At 40.8% G+C, this 15,296-nt stretch overlaps 1 protein-coding gene across 2 annotated transcripts in view; it reads right to left on the bottom strand.

Annotated features, from left to right (window-relative positions):
• The window catches only part of SETBP1 (SET binding protein 1), a 262,415-nt gene that overhangs the window by 78,574 nt on the left and 168,545 nt on the right, over positions 1-15,296 (bottom strand). For both annotated transcript variants that reach the window (XM_085528503.1, XM_085528504.1), the window contains one exon: positions 361-3,826. In XM_085528503.1, the coding sequence (XP_085384629.1) occupies positions 361-3,826 (3,466 nt within the window). The remainder of the gene's footprint in view (positions 1-360; positions 3,827-15,296) is intronic.

The raw sequence follows: 15,296 nt of genomic DNA, 5'->3' as shown, positions 1-15,296 counted from the left end.
ACCTTGAGACATTAGATCTGAGTAAGAAAGCTGCCTTCTTTGCCAACAGATTTTATAATTGATGCTGTTGTAGAATGCAATGGGTGGACATTTGGTGGAAGTGCAACAAGCAAGGATAAATACTTAAGGTAAAGAGAAATATTCATAAATGCTGTCTAACAACCCAAATACTTCTGTAGGTCTCAGCTTAACATGTGGCCAGCTTTCTTGTCAGTATCCCTAACATCTAGATGGAAAATGAGAATCAATTACAGATACAGAAGTGAATGACTTGAATATAATTATTGAAAATTGCAAGTCCCTCTGTTCAGCATTAAAATTAAAGTGCAGTAAGGTATAGTAAAATAAAGCAGAGCTTACCAGAAGAGGCAGAAGAATCATAAGTACTTCTATCCTTCCTATTTATCCTGAAGGGCTGAATGTCCTTTTCTCTGTAGGTTCCAAACCCTTCAAAGCTTCTTCTTTTATTCCCACTTCCATCGTTATCCCGTTTCTCACTCGAGGAATTCATTTCACCAAACACGTCCAGGGACTCTGACCTTGCATTACTCTCAGTATTACCAGAGTATCTCTTTGTGCAAGAGTCAATGGGATCATTGCTTGAATCACTTTTATCTTTACTCTGTGTCCACTGCTGGGCATCAGAAAGTGATAAGGTAGACAGTGTATCCACTTCAAAGTTGCTCTTTGAGCTTTTGTGTCCAGTTTCACAATGCTGGTGCTTCTGCTTCTCCTTATACTTGCTTTTCTCATTGAGCAAGGAGAGATCTTTATCTGAGCCACTTAGCCTTTCATTGATAGAGTGACTGGAGAAGCCAGTGGACTTGCTAGCAAAGAGACCACTCAGATCTTCATGTGTCCCCAGTATCCTCTCATCCTTATGCTTGTGCTTATGTTTGTGTTTCCTTTTGTGAAGTCGGCCACTTGAAAGGCTTGTTCCTCCAACCTTTGGAGGAGCCAAAGAGGACTGCATGTCTCCAAGGCCCATTCCCACAGGTGTTTGTAGGTGCACTCCATGTTTTGCTTTATGCTTGGCAGTGGTGGACATCTTCATATGAGAGCTTGCATGGAATTGGGGTGGTGGCACGGTAGGTCTCATAAATGGGGAAGCCGCTCCGAGCGTGTGAGACAGGTACAAAGGAGCTGGATACTGACCATAGTAACCAAGATTCATCATAGGCATTGATGTGTAAGGCATTCCATAGGGTGCATAGTAACTCCCACTGGGAATAGGGTAACCGAACCCTTGTAAAAAAGGCACCTTTGTCATGGTGTCATTGGTTTTGGCAGGTCTACCACGCTTCTTCTTAGACTTCATGTCAGAGGTCCTGCGAAGATAGAGCAATGGGTCATACTGGATATATGGCACAGGGTAATAGTGATCAAAATTAATCCTGAAGATGCTGGGATACGGATTTTCATGATAAAATGTGTAACTACGGTGTGAAATCCTGAACACTTGGAATTTATTGATGAGTTCCTCAAGGTCTGCCAGAAACTGGAGATCATCTCTATTTTGCAAGCTTTTCCTTTTCCTCTTGTGCTTTGGCTTTTTCATGCTCTCATGAGAGAGAAAGTTATCCACAATGAGATGCTTCTGCCGGTGACCATGCCTGTTTTTTGTGCTGGTGTCAGATGGGATAGCCTCTGGATTGTCCAGGGTGCAGAAATCAAAGGAGTATCTCCGGCGGGATTCTGAGCTTTTCTCAGCTTGGTCAGAAGTACTGTTGTTGTCTGTACCTATCCCACTGTCGCTCGGAATGGTTTCCTCACTGTGAGACTCACTCACTGGTGACAGCGTAACTTCTTTTAAAGAACCTATTTCACAGAGGTGGGAAGGTGAATTAGCCATTAACCTGGGTGGAGACAGCTTCCAAGTTCCACTGTGCATTCCTTTCTGGGTTTTTGTAGGAAGAGCACTGATAGGTTGAAGATTTGGCATAGTTTTTAACTCTGAAAAATTTGTTTCAGTGCTTGCAGGGCTAAGGTTGCCATTAGTCCCCACTAACTGTGTCGAAAGCGGATGAATAGCTGCTGGTGACGATGCCACAAGTGACTGCAGGTTGGAAGGCACTGCTGGGTTTTCTGGCTGGCTGGAAACAGGCCTTGAGTGCTTCATGGCTGTCTTAGGTTCTTCTGGTTGAGGCTGCAGCTCTGCTCTTGGCTTCCTGCCCCGTTTTTTACCGATGTAGATAGTCCCCCTCTTGCTGACATTGATCTGCTTCCCTAGTCTGGCATCAATGGTTGTTGGCCCAGCACAAGAAGGTGGTTGGATTTTTGCTTTCAGAGCTATGCTGCTGGAGCAGGAGGACAAAATCTGATTGAGAATATTCTTCCTTTTGAGGGTCTTCATCTTATTAATGGTCTTGATAGTCTTCTTATCCAAGACCCCCAGCTTTCCAACCTTTTTGTGAAACTTGAGATCACTGATGGACTTGTCCTCTCCAGGGACCATCTGGGCCAATTTGGCCAGATTCCGTCTCCTCTTTCTTTTCTTTGTGCCTGGAAATTCACGATTGATTGGACTCACTGGGCTAGTGGATGTTCCCTCGTGAATGGTTTCAACAGTGAGCAAAGGCTGTTTCTTTGGTCGTCCTCTTTTTTTCTTGACAGGTGTGATCACAGTAAGACTGTCTGTATTGGTATACAGAGGGCTGGATGGTGTGATGGGATAGGCTGAAGGAGGTTCCACCATCATCTTCTCAGATGTTGTCATGGAGGTCTCCCGAAGGATAGATTTCGGTTTGCTGCAGGTCCATCGCCGTTTTGCTGTGAGTTTGGGGTGCTGGACCTCAGACAGTTTGCTAGGTGTGGGGAGATCAGTGGATAGGAGAGTAGATGTCACAGCTACAGATTTTCTGAGTCTGGTGGCACTGTTGGGGGAAGCTCTGTCAATAAGCACACTGCTGTCAATAGCTGCTAAGGGGGACTCATTTTCAATCAGTTTCCCTGGCTTTGTGACACGAATATCTTTTTTATTCCCTTCTGACTGAGAGATAGTCCTGTTCGCTACTTCACTGTTCATAGCAAGTCCAGAAGGCAGACTTTTCTCTTGGATAACTTTCTCCATTGAAGATTTTGTAGATTGCCTTTTTTTCCTTTTGTGGCTGGATGTATCTGTTGTTGGCGACTTTATTGGGATGGTAATTCGTACATGGCTAGTGTCATTTTCACAGCTGCTGGCAGAAGCGGGATTCTGTTTTGATGGTGACGCATCCAACACACTGTCCATTGAATAAGATTCTTTTTTTCCTTCCATGCTGTCATGACATTTGCTGTCAAATGCTTTCTGAGTGCTCTTCATCCACTCAATGTCAGCAGTTTGGATGGTTTGACATATCAAGTCCTTTTTGCTCGACTTCTTCTTTGTACTCCCAGTAGACTGATCAGGGGCTTCCAGCTGCACACTTCCGTCTTGATCACCAATAGGCAACAGCCCATTGCACTCGGAGGCACTGCTTGGCTGAGCAGCCACACCAATGTTGTTGGGTGATGGGACTGCACTGCAAATGGCAAGCTCTTTGCTGCTGACAGACAGCTGCCCCCATGTGCTGCTGGCACAGGACTTCTTTGCTTGTGATTTACTGAAGGAAACTCCTGGCTCTGGAGGGGTGACCTTAGTGGCACAAACAGCTTCTCGATTGGGCTCTGTGTTGATGAAGCAACTTTGAGAAGTGGATCCAGTATTGGAGCTTGCTGACCAGTCAAGATGGTGCTGGTTGCTACTTTTCTGCTGGTGCTTTGATTTTAAGGTATCACCGGTGAAGTCTTGTTGGAGGCCTGGATCATAGTGCAGGGTAGAATGTTTCTGTTGCCTATCATAAACCTAGAAGGTAAGAAAAAAAACAATAAAAAGAAACATCGTAAGAAAAAGGTTAGTTTATCTGTCCAGTCACAACCACTGGCTGCAGCTATTTAGTTGCATAGTGAATGACAAATGATCTAAGCCAAAGTCCTCATAACAGTTAGGAGATTTATAAAGTGTTCTTATACTTCAGTCAAATTTGCATTCAGATTCATGCACTGTAAACAAGTTTTGTGTGTTTTCCCACTCTAAAAACAATGGAAATATTTCTATAAATGCTAAATTGCAGAGGAAACATCTTTTATTGATTTTTAATTAAAAACATGAGTAAAATATTCCCTTCCAATGGATGAATGGTGTAACTCAGCCTCTCAGTGAGAATGCTTTTCCTTAAAAATAATCCCTAGCAGAACTTGATGCTCAAAATTAAGCCCACTGATGTAAACAACAAGAATACAGAGCTACCTAGGAAGCTACAACAAACAAGAGGAAAACCCATGAGTTCACCTCCCCACAAAGCCACAATCCTCAAAGATTGACTGGTTTAAATTTCCACACAGAAGTCATTGCCACAAAATCCGTTGTTAAAAATGATAAGCACAGCATCCAGTGTGTGAGGTACACTTGCCAAGTTCAAGACTTGCATTATTCTCTTTATATTTTAATAATCTGCCATTTGCATTGGAGTTAAGTGACACCTTCAATACGATTTTTAACCTGACAGAAAGCCTTCAAACTGCAGGGGTAACAGAAAAGGCAGAATAATGCAAAGTCTTCTACAGAGCAAAATAAAGGCTACTTTATTCTTGGCAAGCCTTCTTCATTAGAAGGAACTGATATTTCTTTACAGCTATAACTTTTTCAAAACTCTTTTAAATGTAAAAAAATAAAAACAACAAAAAAACCCAACAATGAAACAAGCAAACTTTTTACTTTCTCTCACAGACCTTCTCTAGCCATTTGTTTTCTTCGGTTACATTCGCATTCTGTAAAGCTCTGGACCAAACTGTGCAACTGATTTTGAGCACCTAGTACAAGCAAACAACTGTTCCTAACAAACTGTAATGACACCGTTCCGAATACCAAATAAATGATGAGAGACTTAAAATAAATGCGTAACTAAGGAAAGAACAATAGAAAACAACTGCTAAGTGTCTCATGTTTCAGCAAACATGCTGTTACAATTAAGTTTCTATCAGCAGCATTACATTAGATCCCTGCTCGGGTTGTTTGCCACAGAGATTTTGGGGTCAGCACAAAATGGTTCTGATCTCCTCGAGACCTAGCCTTCTGGGAAATTAGGCATCCTCAGATTTTGAGCCATTTCAGAGGGATTTGAAAGACACTAACCACCCCAAATCCACAGTATTTTATTTGGTGACCAGCAAAAATGCATCTTATAGAAAATCCGATGTTGAGGTATACCTAGTATTCACATGAAAAAGGACATGTGGCCTTTCTGGAATAGGCAATAACGATGAAGTTGTTCTGGTCCATTGTCTGTAGAGTAATTGGGGACTCTTAAATCCTGTGGATAGTTCAGCTGTTGTACATATGGACCAGCTACGCTCAGGGAAAGCAGAGATTTCCAGGAATTGTGGACTGAGAAAATGAAAGCACGCAGCTGCGGTGGAACTGCAGATGTTACGGGTGAGAGACACACTTTTTTTTACTTTTTCTTTTTTTTTTTTTTTTTTTTTTTTAGCCTGAGAAAAGAGCCAAAAGCATAAACAGGCCTCAGGGAAGGAATCAGCTCCTCCTCCTCACAGTGGGCTCCCACGCTCGAGCCACAATGCGACCTTGGAGCGCGCAGCTCCCACAGAACAACACCAATGTCCTCCTTGGGTAAAATACAAGGGAAATTGCAGCCCACCTGCTTCCATGTCCCCAGAATAAAGCTTAATATGTTGTCACGCCTCACAGAAAACATATTCTTCCAGCGTACAATTTCTGACTTGGGGAAAAAAGAAAAAATGCCTGGAAATAGTGGGTTGAGGTCTTTCACAGCCCCTGGGGCTGTGCCAAGGCAAAGATCTCAGCCCTATGACTGCTGTCAAAGCAACTCCTGCTTCTCATATTATTTCCAAAGTGCCGAGCTGCAAAACTAAAAAACCTGAGCAATGTCATCTAGAAAAAGAGAAGGTGACTGCAGCAAGAGAAAACATTATAAGCTAGCAACACTCTGGTGCCTCTAAGTGCACTGCACACACAGGAATCTCTGGTTTAAAAGGAGCAATAATCTCTATATTTAAAGCTGTTAATGAGGGCTCAGCATTGAGAGGCCAGCTGTATATCAGAGATGAGCGCTGATATATCAGTTGACTCCTCCAGTCTCATTTCCTTGCTCCACACGCTATAAAACTGTGATGCAACTACCAACATATCCCTAATGATAGCCTTGTCATTATTCCAGCACCACAGGCCACCACAACATTAATCTTACAATTCATGAGAAAGATATCCCTCTGTCGTCAAAGGTGCCAACGCTTAAGGCACTTAACCACACAGATAAATATTCCAGTTTTAACAGGGCCTCAAAAACCAACCAGTCGGTAGCATTGGAGAACTTCATTTCCGAAATGGGATGTCAAACTATATATCTACTGCAGCACATAGCAGTCCACTGTGTTTCTTCATGATACTTCTTCCAGCATTATGTTTACAGTTTTCTCTTCCCTGCCAGACATGTCCATGTCATCCCAAAATAATTCTTCTGCAGAGAAGACCAGAGTAACCCAGAGAGCATGCAGCTGCAGTAGGTTGGGTTTCATAGGCTGTGTCCAATACATGGGGACTGTCTTCTTAAAAGCACTAGGAAATTGGTTGAAAGTAATGCAGCAAAATCTGTTTCTTTTTATGATGTATCTTTCCGTACTGCTTTCTGATCCCATTGGTCATAACATTTAGGCTTCATTTTGCCTATCTAGGTGAGCACAACCCTAACAAGCAAACAAGATATAGCAAAATATATCTAACCGCTGAGATGAGCTACCGGAGGATATCACGGCTGTTAGGGAAGGGGGCAAAAGTGGGCTTGGTAAGAGTAAACAAGGCTCTTCAAAAACCTATATCTTGGTATTTACATATTTTATTTGTCAGCGAGCATGTAATATACTGCAGCTCTATAGATCTATAGGTATGGCAGCACAGCTTGAGATCAGCACCAAGGATGGTGGGCTTTTTCCTGAAGTGACATGATTAACCTGCGTTTAGTTTTTTGTTTATGATATCCTGAAAATGCTTCAAACTTCAGCACCTGTCTCTGTAATTCTCTCTTTCATTTAAAGAGATTTTCTAATAGCGCCTAACTATTCTGGACCAGGACCCTTCTCCTTCATCTGATGGAAAAATAGAAACATATTTTAACCCATGCAATATTACCACTAACCTTGGTCAATGTTTCTCTTGATATCCAATTTATCAGATAGCCTTAGTGGGCTATAATCCCACCTTCCCTTTAAAAAAATAAAATAAAATAAAATCTTCTGCTTTATAACTACAAGGAAGTTTTAGCAACACAGCAAAGTATATGCAAAAACTAGACTAAAAAAAGTGACATATGAATCCTCTCATCATTAGTGAAATGGTTTTAGTGACAAGCTCATGACTTTCAGTCCTCACTTCAGGTAGTTGTGAGTAGACTTATAAGCAGGATACACCCTGTTTACAGGCAGCTGAAGAGAACCAGACAGAGAGCAAAAGAGATGGCAATGTGTGCTTTCACTTGCCTTGCCAGACCTGTGTATCCCTACACCTACAGATACACTTATCTTGATAATTTTATTCAGGCATGCAGGCTGCAACCATTAAAAAAGAAAGACATACAGCCATCCTCCTGATGAATACTGCCTTACTCTATAAAGTAAGCTGAATCTACCCAGTGGCTGAATCTGTCCCTCTTGGACTCTTATTTTAACTACTAGATGTATCACTCTGCCTCCACATCCCCTCTGAGCTTCTCTCCAAATCTAAGTAGAAAGCGGGAGAAGATTCCAGTAAGCAAACCAATGAATTAATATAAACATGAGAAAAAAAATAAAAATAAAAAAATCCAAACAAATAGAAAAAACAATAATGAATACAACTGAAAAAGAAGAAAAAGGAAGGTAATCCACACATAGATATCACCTAGGACAAATCTAGTTGCTTACAGGGTGCAGTACATTTTACTGCTAATACACTTTTATTCTAGAGGTAACACACATACAGATTGTCAGGAATCTGGCTTGCAAATCAAAGTTAATACTACTACGCCCCCTCTTTAAATCATTCGCAGATCCATCTGTGTAATGGCTCCTCAAGTGTAATTCCCTATTAAGAGGCTTTATATGGAGAGATAAGCAGCTGGTTCCCATGTCACTAATTGCTGTCTGCTGTGATTTTAAAACATCTGCACCATTGTGCTCTTCATTTTCATATTCTAATCACCCTGAAACTTGAAAAAGGTACATCATTGATTGTTTCTGTGGGTTAATTAGTACACAGTCTCCTTGTAGAGACAATTTAAAGGCAGTCAGAACCTCAATCAGCAAGTTTGTTTTAAAAATTAATAACATTGGGAGCGTCTGTGGGGATTGGCATCCACAGTGACACATGAGAATATGCTCTAGGGACATACCATCCTTTGTTTTCTTCTTCATAGGCTGAAAATTTATTAAAAATAAAAAATAAAAAGGGGAAAGGCTTTCCTAAACCAATAATATCACTTAGAGACTTTAGAAGTGTTTGCCTTTTTCTCAGGGCCACTCCTGCCTCTACAGCAAACAAGAATCTCAGAAAAGCATTATTCAGTTCCTCTGTGTGGTCTCGGAACCTGAAAGGTATTTTTGGTAGCAATTCTGGCAATAGGAGCTGACATCTCATTGGAAATCAATGGGGTGACTGCTTTAATATATGCAAGCGTTTGGTCTGTTGGCCACCTGGGCTGGTTGATGCTGAGTCATAAGATTGTTTCCAAGCCACGCAGAGAAGTATATTAGCTTAGGCACAGCACTCTGCTAAGGGAACTGTGTTGCATGCAGACTAGACCTTTCCTGCATCTAGCCAGATATGAGATAAAGGTAAAGCTGTATTCATTCCTAATTCAGCTTTGAATTTGACAGTGCTGATAATGTATCCAGACTATGCTGAAAACAGGTCTTGGTAGGGCAAAAGGTCAGCCTGAGATTTTCAGTACTGAATGTGAATATATCTGGCTGCAAGGAAGGCAAGATGAAAACACAGTGTGCACCTGCCTTCTAAAAACAACAGATGTTGCTTTGGTCCTTTACATGGTGTTCCAAAAAAATGGGAGAAACTTCAGTTAATGTGTTCCTCTTGAAAAGCTTTCTCTTTACTTTTTGCATCCTAGGCATGCATGAAAATAAATTACTGGAAAAGAAAACCCTTTGAGAGGAAGAAAAAGACTGAGATATCCTGCTCCAGTACATGAATAAATAATCCTAGCTCAGCTCATACTTTTGCTCAAAACTGAAACTGAGCATTTCCTCTCATGTCCCAGTGGGGCAACTGAAAACAGCTCGCTTGAAGCTTATAATCAGAACTAAAGGTTGGAGACAGTTCACATCTTTTGGTGAGTGAACCGAGCCTTCCTGAGGTAGCTTTACTCTGTAAATAACATATGCTAGGTGGAGGAGACTTCAGGTTTAGAGGAACTATGCTCTGGTTTGATGACATGGGTTTAGCAGTAATTGTGGTCAATTTATATCAGGACTGTGTGATTGGATCAGGTTGGTTCGTAAAAGCATATGTCTGAAAGGGCTTGGGAAGTCTTGTATGTCCTTAGTGACTGTAATCAGGGAGGAAGGACCACAGATTGGAATATGACACTTGCAAGAATGGCAAACAGCAATAATGTCTTGTGAGAAACTCCTTAGAAACTAGTTCAAAACTGATATGGGGGCTTTAATTCCAATTAAGATAGGGATGGAAAGCATGTCACTAGGCATTAATATGAAATTCATCATTATTGTCAAACATCACCACATTCACACAACTGAGGATCATTCATTAGATATTGAAATAGAGGCAGGAGTTAACACAAAGCTGCAGGGGGACTACTTGAGAGCAAGACACAGCATGGGCTAAGAGTGGGTTAATTAAAAGCAAAGCATCACCTGTTTTTGTCCATTCACTGAAAATAAACATAGCAGACTGTGGTACAATGCTGTGCAAATCAGGAAGAGTTCCACTGAAGGTGCTGGGGGTCCCTGCAGATTTGCACTGCCATTGTTACACACCTCTGTCTTCCCTGAGATATTTGTTTAATCATATCAATACAGAAAAGGAAAAGTTAAATGGGAAAGTTGGTGCTGTTATTTGCTGCTGCAGCATAAGAAGCTTGTTGTTCTTACCAAGGGCATGCTCAAGATAACTAAGTAAAAATATTGATAAAACAATAGCTTTGGCGTCGCAACCCTTCTGAGAATGCTTATCTAAAGCACTTATCCTTACAGAAACAATAAAGCAATACACAGAGATTACTGAATGGTCTAAAGATGCTCACATGATTGCAAATAATATAGTTTTTCATGCATTCCAACTAAGGCATCCTGATTTGCTTTATAACTATCAGTTTCTACAGTTATTCCAAATTAATTTTGGTACTGGATGATTTGTATGCTATTTCAGTGTTCAGCTGCATTCCAAACACCTTCAATTTCCAAACACAGTACTTGAGGATTTTATTTGGGTGAATTGAAACAAACTGTGAATTTATAAAGGTTGGATTTGGAGCTAGGAGCTGATGCATTCCTACTTGCACAATAAGCTCATCTCTGCACATACTTCTTTTATCAAATGTTTAACAACACTACTCTTCTCAGGGCTGTGTATTAAGCACCGAGTCTGGGAAAACTCTAAACAATGGGATTTTTCTGTCATCTCCAACAAAGAGTCCATCACCACTGACACAACAATGCAGTAGAAGTATCATGCTTAAGCATAACACATTTTGCTGCCAAACTTTAGGCAGCTGGAAGAGAACAATTAAACACCACCTAATGTGGACTATAATGGAACTAATGCAGTTTTGGTGAGCCAGCCCTGGTTTGGTCCTTGCTTGATCTTAAGCCAGTAAAAAGAGTTTTAAGCGTTTCAGTTTGACATTACACCCAAGAAGCCAGAGTTTGCAGAGGAAAATGCCCTGTTAAACTACTTCTTTCCTTTTGTCCAGAAGCTCTGCTAATGAACCTAATAGCATCACTGACAAATACTCTAATACTGTTGTATGAAATGCATTTCCATCCTTTCATAAATGCTTTAGTCCCATGGAGCTGATGTGCAAGTAGGAAATTGCACGCCTAACTGTCTATTTCATGCTCTTCCTTCTTCCCCTGTAACTTCAGCATTTGAGGGCAAAATGAAATGGCAGAAGGGTCCCCAGGATGGACAGAGTCCTGTTGGCTCCATAGAAATGCTAGCAGTGAGTATTTATCTCTGAAATGTCTGTGGGGTTGTCCGGAACATTAATGCTTCAGCACGTCTCAGATTACTAAATTGGAAATAAGGATGCGAGCAGCTGTGTCCTCTAAGTTTCTGCCGTAATTTTTAAAAGCCTGCAGTGTTTAATTTGCATTAAAAGATTTCTTTTATCCCTCATTTATTATAGGAATTGCAGCTTTATCCTGAATGCATTTTTATTTTTATTTTTATTTTTATTTTTTTCCAAGGGGTGGGGCCATTATAAATGGCTTTTCCATTGAGGCCAATGCTTCTTTCCACTAGAGTTAAATAATTTGATTATAAATTCAGTCCTTGAATGTCAAGGAGATGCTGAATTCACCTGAAAACAGGCATTTAGAAGAGCTCGTAAAAGCTGTGAGCTCCAGTCAGTTAGCTCATCATTCTTTTAGCATGCACTTCATTTAGCAGTTACTGACCACCAGATTAATTCTTTCAAAGCATCCTGGTTGCAGCTATGGTCTAGCATGAAGTATTGCATGTGCTATGGCATTAGCACAAAGTCCAGAAATCTGTCAGAACATCTATTTGGTGAATCTGGGTTAAATCTCATGAAAATTTGCAATGAGGTTTAAATATATTGAAGGAAAGAAAAGTGCTTCCACTTCTCTGCATCAAGGGGTGAGTCCTGCCCTACCAATTCACCCTGAAGAAATGAAACTGATCCACAGAAAGATGTGGGTGGTTCATTCCTCTTGGAAAATCTGCCTGAAGATGTCATACATGATAAATTTCTAGCTCCACTAGGTATGTACTCAAAACCGCATCCTCTGTAGAGCCAGCAGATGATGTGGGATGTATACCATGTTCTGGACTCCCTCAAAAAGCTGGTCTACATCTCCTGAGTGGGATTCTCCTTGGTTTCACCAGTAAAATAATTATCTTGTGATGAAATAGAACAGGAACACACTCATCTAGCCTCAAACTCTTATGCTGTCATTCCTAACAATTCAAGCAATCATGCAGTAAAACCCACCCCATATGCAAAAACCACAGGACAACTATTATTTCAGATTCTTCCTCAGTCTATATGTACCCTGTGCCCATTTTTCAAAGATGGTTTGGATAAAATGTAATCCTTTTCCCCATATTCCCCGTACTAACAGCAGCTACATGACACTGTTTTCGGGGCGATTTGCTATGGAGGCTGAAGACATCAGAAGTGTGACAGCAGATTGTTTCTAGTCTAAAGATTATGTCCTCTCCCATGACATTACCATCAGCTTTAGTATTTCACTAGGTGAGTTCACTTACACCACTAAGCAATTAGGTTTAAATAAAAACACCAAGCAATTCACTGGGACGTCTGAGGCATTCTTAGAGGATGCCAACATCCATCTGCAAGTCCTCTTACAGGAATATAAGAGCAGCAGTTTTGGGTGGTATTATCGTCACAAACTGCCCTGGCTAATCCTTCTGGACCAATTTTATCATCCTCTGGCTGTGGCTCCCCACAGGCAGCTCTTCCACCTAGACACCTTTGCTAATTCCCCCACTGCACCTATAGCAAAGGCTTTCCCATCAGTGGAAATTTGACCAAGCTAGCAATAATGTCTTGGGGCAACAAAGAAACAGTAATGTTGATATAAATTATTTTAGTGGCAGTGGTACTTGCAGTGATGATGAGTGATATTGTATTTTGGGGGCATTTCTGTGCTTTTTCTGAATGATATGCATCTCTTTTCTGATGTTCATTCCTTGTGCCTTCTCCCTCTCCTTCCTCTCCAGCTATCACAGAATCACCTTTACTAATAAACCTTCAGTTCAAATAGCAGGTTTTATTTAGTGTGCTATAAAAACAGTCATTTCTCAGATCATAAAAGGGGCTCAACTGGACTGCATCATTTTGCTGAAGTGAGTTTTCTGGTGCAGTGATTCTCTCTTCTAAATGCCACAGTCTCCCACTACCAGTATTTATGTGCCAAAATAAAATGCAATTTTCTGTATTTTATTAAGTGTGAATCTCCAATGGAAATCCATTAGGGAGTTGAACCCAAGATTTAATTGTCCCTTGATTTTATACTGTCAAGACTTTCTCAGCCATTTTCACAACAACTGTGGAAAAAAACTACACTTTTAGTAAGGTAAAGCAGCAATTTTTAAAGGCCATGACCAAGTTTAGGTTTGTTTTCTACAGAAATAAAACAGTAGCACAGACTGGAAAAAAAGAGAACTGGAAAAAAAAAGGTTTGCAAGGCACACTATTTGATGCTCAAATGGCCTCCTAGGTTTCACTGGCATCTCACCTAAGACATCTGGGATAAAATTCAGCTCACTGAATCTCCATTCTTTCACCCTTGAGGTTGAATAAACAGGTGGAAAATCTTTTAGTATGAATTCAGGTCTGGAATTAGTATCCAGATACAGCAAAGCTTGTAGCTCTCCTGGCTCAGGATTTGCTTATCCATGCAGACGATCTAGTCCATAGAAAACAGAAATAGAATAGTCCATAGAAAGTCTTCAGTTGTTGGACTTTTGAAAAAAATCAGAGATCTCTGTGTATGTTCTCTCTTAGGAGTGGAATTGTTGAGACTACATACAGAGATAGTACATTATTACCAGCACATCGGAGTGTAGCTCTTTTAATAGCCCATGCTCTACTAGATTACCTAAATACATTTCTTCACTCTACACATGTTGATGAAGCAGAACCATTCCCAGCACTCTTATTACCTCCTCTTAAGTGCTAACTGTGTGCTTGACTTGAGTAACTTCATAAAATTACTGACACCAAAGTTAAAGTCCACTATCCCCAACCCTGATGCACTGGGTATATCACAGAACAACTGTATACATTTCAGACAACATATACTTGTCCATTTCTGAGGGAGCAAAGTTAGACCTAATAATACATGTTATTTTTTTTTCCTCCCCAAATATAGCTTATTCTGAAGGATCAGCATCGGTAGAGATGGTAGAAGTTAAGTTTTTCCAAGAGGTACTAGAGGAGAAAGGGAGATGAGCTAAAGCAATGGTGATGCTATTGAAAGCATTTGAGTTACAGCAAAAGGACTTCAAATGGGGACAACAGTGTCACAGCAGGTTCTACAGCTTCACAGACAGATGCAGGGTTTGAAGCAGAACCTAACAACAGTAAGATGGAAACACGGCCCACATTTTTAATAGGGAACATAAATAACCATGAGAACAGCTTATCATGGCAATGGATTCTTGATTACTGGAAGATTCTTGTAAATCTAGGCAGGGCGATTTTTCAAACAGATATGCATTAGTGCATGACAGATATTGGACTTGTAACAGGAATATATCTAGGCAAATCCCCTGGTATGCGTCATGCAGGAGGTTTGACTAAGTGATCACAATGGCTCTTTCTAGCCTTTAAAATCTGTGGCCATATATCCTCTCTATATCCTCAAGTGTTTTGTCCAACCAAGTGTTAAGCAATTCCAGCAATGTGTCTTCAAGCCCTTCCTCTGGGAGGCTATATCCCAGTGTAATAAATCTCACTGCTCAGAGCTCTTCTCTCTTCCCCTGGAATCATTTCTATCCCTAGACACACCTCAGTTCTGGATTCATCCCAGCAATTCTTCCTCATCCTTGGCACCAAAAAGAATATTTCACATTTTTTAACAATTCATTTCACTTGCCATATTCCCTGCTGCTGTAAAGCAGCTTTTCCCAATGGTACAGCAGAGTTTATTTACTAGGAAGGACCTTTACATCCTGACAAGCCCAGTGAGATGCAGTTCTCCCCAGAGCAAAGATGAGCACGTGCAAAGGAAAACACATTCATCTCTATGCATTCAGGAAACCAATGTACAGGGGAAGTTGTTGTGATTCCTGTAACATTTCCTCTGTGCTGGCAAAGTGTGCACACACATGGACTTTCAAGAGGTGAATAAATGTAAAATATTCCTCCAGAATGAGCCTGTCCTTACCAAACAGGGCTTAACTGAGATTTGGCCCTGAGCTTCCAAATGAGGCACAAAGTCAGATTTCTAATCTGGATCTAAATCTCACATACATCTGTGGAAGTGCACAAAATCAAAACATCCTGGATCTGAAGACA

Source organism: Coturnix japonica, chromosome Z, assembly GCF_054131305.1.
Source record: "Coturnix japonica strain WE chromosome Z, WE-NBRP24, whole genome shotgun sequence".
Classification (NCBI taxonomy): Eukaryota; Metazoa; Chordata; class Aves; order Galliformes; family Phasianidae; genus Coturnix; species Coturnix japonica.
The sequence above is the reverse complement of the archived record's forward strand: the minus strand, read 5'-3'. Positions and strand labels throughout refer to the sequence as shown.